This window comes from Oreochromis niloticus, linkage group LG11 (assembly GCF_001858045.2).
Source record: "Oreochromis niloticus isolate F11D_XX linkage group LG11, O_niloticus_UMD_NMBU, whole genome shotgun sequence".
NCBI classification, from domain to species: Eukaryota; Metazoa; Chordata; class Actinopteri; order Cichliformes; family Cichlidae; genus Oreochromis; species Oreochromis niloticus.
Genome location: NC_031976.2, coordinates 27,164,664 through 27,172,548, shown reverse-complemented (window position 1 = coordinate 27,172,548; position 7,885 = coordinate 27,164,664). Strand labels below are relative to the sequence as shown.

The following is a 7,885-nucleotide window of genomic DNA, read 5'->3' as shown; positions in this document are numbered from 1 at the left end:
TTTGTACAAATGAATGTGAGTACTCACATTTGGTTAATTAAATTTTCAATTTTAGCACCTTGATGTCCGGTAAGATTCTTAGGCAGCATCAAATCAGTTCGCTGAAAGAGAACTACCTGTCGAAAATGAGCTAGCTGTAACAATTTATCTCTCAAGGGGGCCTTTTAACAGAGATGTTGTTGCATAAGCACAGCTGCAGCTAATAAAATTAATAATGGGTAATTTTGATTAAAGTGAGCTAATGAGCAAGCATTGGCAATAGTGTTATTGTTATCGATGCTTGCTAACTGACACCTAAATCATTTTTAATTGTATTAGCTGCAGCTGTGTCTACCCTGCTGCGACATGTGAAAAGGGCCTGTTAGAGGTGTGCTGCATCCCAAGTCGAGGGCTGCAAACAAAGACGTGTCCTTCAGAGGCTCTGAAGGCTAAGCCAAGCCTGCGTCTCCACCACAGAAAGCAGTCCAGCTATGCTTCACTTCAGCACGCAAACAATGTCCTCAGTTGATGTTAAAAATATATAAATCATTTTTTTTAGATAATGTATCAGAGCTTCCAAAATACTTAACCTCGGTATACATGTCAGTTATTCAGGACTAAATAACACATTATTAACACATCATGCGTATCTCAACGTTTAACAAAGCATTACGCGTGTAACATGGAGAACTACCAAAGTTGTCCTCAAACTTGGATAAAGTGAATGTATTTCTTGATGTTGTTGTGTAAATGGGACAGTTACTGAATTAGAGAGCAACAACACATGAGTGAGAAATTTTATACCCTAAATCTGACACAAAAAGGAAATGGTAGGTCGTACTTGTAACTCAAACTGTGGGGCAAGGATGACCTAGAATACAGTGCACAGCCAACCTTAACTGAATATGGCATTTATTTAACTACAGTTCAGCTTGGATCGTAATATTATTATTACTACTACTACTTTTACTACTACCTGTCAGAAAAGTGTGAGGTGTGGGATGCAAGTCTTCTTCATCCTCTTAAAAAGAGTATACTAAAACAAGTTTAAGAACCACTATAGTAACTTCTGGGAACAAATGCACTTATCGCTCTCTCTTCCAGTTGCCTCAGATTGGAACACTCATGAAGAACACTAATGCCCCCTAGTGGTAAAAAGTAATATTATATTTCTTAGCTAACCAGATCATACAGCACCCCTCGAGTCATAGAGCCTGGGAGCTCTCCACTTCTTCACGGGCAAAGAAATCCTTAAAATATAAGTTGTCTCCAAATCAAGAAATTAACTCTAATTACAAGTTCTTTTGATGTTTATTTGAAACAAATTAAACATAGTTTATAATTATATACAAAACTGAATTTTCCATAGGAGAGAAGTTCATTATTTCCAAGTATCACCTCCCGACAGTGATTTTCTTTCCCTCCTCTTGTCAACGTTTCCTCTTAGCTTCAAACTTGTAAATTGCGGAAGTACTGGTGGTCTCCTTCTTTACCTTCACTTTCTTGCACTTATCCTGGAGCAAAGGCAAAACATTAAAAAAAACACTGAAATGAAGACAGTCATAGCACACCATCACCAAAACACTTAAGGACCATGTCCTCCTCACCTGCAGGTCCTTACGGGTCTGAATTTTCTGGCTGATGACAAACATTTTCTTTTCTCTGTCAATTCTCTGGGAAAGTATCTTGTATTGATGTTTCCTTTGCTTTGCCAGTTTCTACAGGTACAAAACACATAGACCCATCAGTAGAATGAAATGCTGAATCTTAAACGTTATTATCAATGAACAATTCTGAGGAGCTGAATTTTAAAGAAATATTCAAAAAATGAATAAACATCATCTCCACAGACCCCCAGAGCACGCGGGTCTACAGCTCCCTGTATTCTCTTGGTTTCCAGTGTTTCCAGTGTTGGTCTGTTGTACACTCTGTCCACCAGCTCCGGAGCTGTGTTGAGGTGGTCCGCCAGGTTAAATGAATGCACTGAGGGAGGGAAAAAAAAACAAACAACAACTTCTCAGGCAATCTCAAGACTGAAAGCACAAGAGGAAAAGGATAGTTTGTGTGCACAGTACTTACACATTTTCAAGCACTCACTAAATTGATTAAATATACCAAACACTTATATTCACCTTCTTTTTTGGAGTCCACAAAAAATGTGTGCTTGTTCTTTGGTTTGCTCTCTGCATCCAGAAGATGGAGCTCTCCTTTCAGCCTCTCAATTTTCTGGAAGTACATCATATACCCAGAAAGATTAACCGAGGCACCACCACAGATGTAAATGATGGCGATAATATCTATGCTCATGCTGCTGCCACTGCCCTTAAACTACTAGAAACATGTACCACCACAGAGCCCTCTCATTCATTACTGCAGATAGCTACTGCAAATTTGCCTTTTCAGGAACAGGATTGCTTTTAACAATTAATGGCTTTAATTTTTATCCACACCATTCTTCACCTTTGCTATTCATGTGTATTGACTTTTCATTTTCAGATCTTCACAGGTGCATTTCTGATGTCTAAAACAAACACTGAACATCTCTCGCTAGGAAAGCTTCACACATGCCCAATTCACTTCTTACTGGTCCTGCATCAGCAGTGTGTTTGAAGCCGTTGCCAATCAGAAGCTTTCCAGAAGGTGTTATATGGGGGACTCAAAATCTCGCGGTACTTTTTGGGTTCATAATTTTATCAGTTTTAACAAGATCTTCAACACGACTGGCTGAAATGCTGCCTCACACCATGACAGAGCCTCTGTGCTCTCCAGATGGCCGTAGACAGTCACTGTCGTACCTCTCTCCTGACCTGCTCCGTACATATTGATGACAATTTGAAGCAAAAATTTCAAATTTGGATTCACCACTCCATAAGACGCATTGCCACTGATTGTCAGCAGAGTTGTTATTTAATTTGGGATACCTCAGCCTGTTCGCGTTGCTTAAGAATGGCTTGTGAAAGGCCATATGTATTCCTGTTTTTTAAGCACATGACTTTTTTAGTTATTGTTCATCTGCTGCAGACACTTTTTAAGCCTCACCACTTCTGTTGTCCTCCCTTTGGTTTTCAGCTAATAGCACTTTGCCAAATTGTCTTCTATGTGTAGACAGACTAGTAGTTAATAAATTGAGGAGCATTTTTAATGCTTGGATGATTGGCAGATCAGTATTAAATACCATTTTAAATAATTACAAGAAAGACTGGTTCCTTTGAAGCAGTATATAAAGAAATGAAGGGTGAGTCAAGACTTTTGCACATTACTTTACCACAGTAGCTACTGGTTCAAAGACGTTATGATGTCACCAACCAACTAATTATCTATCAGAAAGATGCCTGGTGTAATCCAGTAAGATGAGTTGTAGTAATGAATCTCATAACTGGTCAACAAGCATTTCCAAAAAACCAAAACAACAACAACAACAACAACAAAAACAAAACCCAACAACATCACACTAATTGAACAGAGCAGAAAAATGCAAATGTGGTTAAAAGGCAATGAGATAAGTTGTGGCCACTGAGCCTATTAACAAGTCAGTTTTGCCACAGTGGTGGTATTTTTTTCTTCTGCATGATTTATCACATGGAAATTAAAGGTTACCTTAACTTCTGCAACCCTTTTCATCTCCACGTAGTTGATATCCTGTGTCCTCATCATTTTCTTCTGTTCCTCAGTCACCTCCTCCACCTCCTTTGTTTTTTTAATTACGTGAACTCCATCCTGTCAACATGCCACAAGATAAATAAAACGCTCAGGCAAAACTCATATATGACCGAATCTATGAAGCAAGGAGGTGCTTCTAGTTGCTTTAATACCTGCAGTGGAGAGCTGATCATCTTGAAGTAAAATTCATCCGGGTTCTTCTCCAGAGCTTTCTTTCGCAGAGCAGCGAGTGTGTTCTGTTTCTTATGATAGTCACTATACAAGCAGACATGGCAAACTTAAACATCTTACCTTCAAAATGTAAACACAACTATAAAGTGTGTCAATAAACTTGCACTTTTCCTTACTCTGCACGGAGTTTGTAGTCCTTCTTCTTCTCCAGCAATCCCAGTTGTTTCCTGAAGCCGGGCTACACAGACACACATACAGAAAAGACAGATCCAACATTACTATCTATTACTGTAAGTGTGTGCGTGTCAGAAAAACAACCGAACACACGAGAAGTGTGTTGTTTTGCCTTGGCTAATAGGCTAACGAGCTAGCCAACGACATTGAAACGCTCACCTGGGATCTTTCATGGTGATTTTTCTGTCGAGATTTCAGTGCCTTTCTGAACGAGGACATATTTGTGAAATGACCCCGACCGTATACACGCAAAAATAACTTAAAGCAGATGAATATAAGGCTTATTAAGCACACACACACTGATGTTTAACGCCTCCTTGATGCATCTGGTTTCTAGTGCTTCCCTGTGAGAGGGACACGTGGGTTCCTGCCTGATTTAGAGCGTGCCGTTTTTCATTTCGCTGTCGCAGATTCGCAACTCAAAACCCGCTGAAAATATCGTCATATTTTCAAAACATGGAGTTCAGCAACAAGTTGTATAAGTATTTAAAATTATATATCATTTTTCATTTACATTTTAAATAAAATTAAAGATGTTTTAGACAAATTAGAATAGTCGGTATTTTGGTGCTGCCTATTGTACATTCGGGTAGTAACACTAGGGGGCCCTGTTGCATATGAAATGTTGATAAGATAACCTGTACGTGCGCTCCTACAGAGGAGACAAGAAAATATTAAGCAAAGCATAGATATATTTAAATAGTTAAACCCAGCTAAAACTTCATTATTATGTTTTTCTGTGCATTTCTAATCTTTATCCAAAACATACATTAAATATATAGGCTAATTTTTTAACACTTACAAGGGCTTTCTGGTGAAAATACAATTTAAAATATGTTTTCTTAAAACCCAGCATTTTTCTGATTCTGACTATAGAAGATTCACAGGTAATTAAGTATTTTGACCATTAAACTTTTTTGTTTATTGATAATTTTAATATTTTTTAAATCAGTAACATTAAATTATGAAATTATTTTGATATTATTAGTCTACATAGATGGGGGAAAACAGTGACATATTAACTGGTTGTTTAATACATTTTCTAATAAACGTTATGTTTAAAAAAAATCAACTAATGTAATATCATTGCAATCCGAAGCCCTGTAATTTGGTTGTCTTTTGGTTTTAAATGTTGGGTCTATAATACTACAGTCGTCGTGCTGTAAGGCTTACTGGCAAAGACAAACTGAATTAATCTTATTTATCTAACAAGTACTCTCAGGCTATATACAAGCCAGGCTTGGCACAGGAAAAAAAGCCCAAAACAAGTGAGGGTCATCATAGTACAGCTAACGTAATATGTGTTTGGCTGCACTACTCATACACCAAATTGCTTTGGTTATTATAATGACAGCCAGCATTTGCCAGAGAGCACAGTTAACACTAATTGGTAATACGTTTATGTTTTTCCAACATGAGCATTCACTGCGTGTTTCCGTTGGGATTCCAGACCCCTATTTTGATTAATGCCCAGTCCAACAGGCCTAAAAAGGATTACACAGAAATCCTGTAATATGCCTTAAAACATTCACACACTCTCAAACAGGAAACAAACTCAATTACACTTAAAACATTTATATGTGCTTTTCTTATGGCTATAGAACTAAGACACTGTGACTTTAGCTCACATGCTTGAAATGAAATATATACATGAGGAATTTCTGTGTTTTCCTTTCTTTCCACTCTGAAGATGAGGGTCACCCCTTCTCTCTGCGAGAAAAGATTCTCCACTTCCTGACATTTCAGGGAGACAAAGACAAAGCCGCAACGGCACCAGTCCCTAATCTCACCCAGGTTCTCAACTCTCTGTGGATGTGGGACGAAGCCAGCGAGACAGAGAGTGATATTCCACTTAACGGCCATTTTCTCCGATGGAAGCCCACTATCTCCTCACCAACCGCAAGGAATTTGTTTTATATGTGTGAGATTTGCCTGGCATGCAGAATGTCTTGCGGGTGATGAGACCTCTGAATGGGATCAGTTTTTCCACATTATGTCACGGGCTTGTTTATCAGTGTGATGGCTAATCACCCCGATTCCTGTGAAGGTTTCAGCCCAAGGCCCCACTGATCCACTCACCCACTAACATGTATTTAACTAGGCAAACACAGACTGCAGCCAGGATTTACGGGTTAATGTCTGCCTTCTGACTTACTGGGCTCCGTGCTGTTTAATTCATGTGAGTATTTATCATTACAAGTAAAATGCCTGGTGAGCCACGGCAGGGGTAAATACTACTTTGGAAATCAGGGACTTGTAACGAGCTGACACAAGAACAGGAGCACAACAGCTTGTGGGTTTGTTCATGGTCAGCAATGGAGGAATGCCCTTGCAGGGCAGATGCAGAGCCATTGGGTTTTCCGATATGACCTCGTAAAAATAACACTGCTGACATATTGTGAGGCTGCTGCACTCGGGGTGAGCTCAGGACTTTGGTATGTCTCCCCTGGCCGTGGTTGGTCTTCATCTGCAACGGGCCATTTGACCAACCCAGTCGAAAAATGCACGGGCTACAAATTTCTCCTGTGATTATTTAGTTGTATCTCCTAAGAGATTGAATAAGTTGTTGCTGTCAGCGGTGGAAAGTAGTGTTAAGGAAATTCTATTTACATCATTTCTATTTTCTAGTACTTTATTATTCTTAGATGGAAACATCAAACTTTTTACAACATCTGGCAGCTACACTTCAAACTGACTTTAGAATTCATTAGAGTGAACCCATTATGCCTATTTCTATATCCATAATGCCTTTTTCTTGGCACACAATTTAATATAATCCCTATTTACTTCATACCAGGACTTCATGCAGTTGCTCAATCATCTACTTTCAAGATGCTGTAGTTCTTCCCCCTTTAAGGAAACCTTAAGGCCAACTTTCTCCTGATTGGCTGCCTATTGCAAACAGAAGATGAAGATGTTTTCATGTAGTTAGCAATTCTGTCAAGCATCTTTCCTCTTATGAATTCCTCATATGGTTTAGTTTAGATAACTAAGTAAGTAAAATGACCCAACATTAAGAAGAAAAAAAATGAAATCAAAGAGGATTAATAAACAAAACAAGAAGAAACACTCAGTATTATATTATATAATAGCAGACATCATTTTACCCCAGAAGGATCCTTTGAGCACCCCAGATTTATCTTGTGACTGACATACTAGATAGTTTAAAAGCATTTATATTGATTCAGTCTAATGGTGTAACATATAGTAATGTGATGCCCACGGTACATATTGAATGCATAGCTTTTCCCTTGTAATAGAACAGTGTTACATTCTGCTTCTTTATGCCCAGTTCCCAGTAAATTACAACATAGGGGCACTACTGGGTGGGATTCTCACAATAGTAAGTTAACCACAAACTCTTGTAAAACAAAATTGTCTACTATTAAGTGTTGATATGGTGCTTATTTTCTCTGCTTGAGTTTTGAGAGTGTATATTGTGCCATAACTGGTTTTATACTCCAAGCAATCATGGCGGCAAAGTGTAGAAAAAAGGGGTAGGGTTTTTAGATGAGACCTGATGTGCTCTGTAAATAAGCTCTAATTGCTGATATCATCAAAAGCCTTTGTTTTTAAATCGATAGTCTTGTGATAGGTTATTTTGAGCTTATCTTTGATAGATGATAGATGGTGTACTCCACGTGCTTCTCTATCTAAAGCTACAAAGATATTGTAAATTCAATTTAAGTATCCAAACACCCTTTGATTTTGTGCTGTTTTGTGCCTCGCACCACTGAATATGACAATATTTTTATTACATTATAGCTGGATGTCACGATGTCCACTTGCCATCATGTATCTGGTGAAAACACACACAAATTGGTGCAGGACACATTTAGAT

General features: G+C 38.4%; 1 protein-coding gene across 1 annotated transcript; it reads right to left on the bottom strand.

Moving 5' to 3' along the window:
• Positions 1–1,271: 1,271 nt before the first annotated feature.
• utp11 (UTP11 small subunit processome component) lies at positions 1,272–4,431 on the bottom strand. The gene is made up of 8 exons (XM_003450519.4): positions 4,204–4,431; positions 3,987–4,048; positions 3,792–3,894; positions 3,577–3,696; positions 2,112–2,205; positions 1,832–1,962; positions 1,587–1,697; positions 1,272–1,493 (listed from the first exon to the last, which is right to left on the bottom strand). The coding sequence occupies exons 1-8, from the start codon at positions 4,261–4,263 to the stop codon at positions 1,410–1,412; spliced, it is 765 nt and encodes a 254-aa protein (XP_003450567.1). The 5' UTR covers positions 4,264–4,431; the 3' UTR covers positions 1,272–1,409.
• Positions 4,432–7,885: the final 3,454 nt, after the last annotated feature.

Coding starts and splice junctions, on each gene's coding strand:
- utp11 (XM_003450519.4), bottom strand. CDS start 4,263: ATGTCCTCGTTCAGAAAGGCACTGAAATCTCGACAGAAAAATCACCAT. Junction 4,049..4,203: donor ATCACCATGAAAGATCCCAG/GTGAGCGTTTCA, acceptor GTGTCTGTGTAG/CCCGGCTTCAGGAAACAACT. Junction 1,494..1,586: donor AGACCCGTAAGGACCTGCAG/GTGAGGAGGACA, acceptor CCTTTGCTCCAG/GATAAGTGCAAGAAAGTGAA.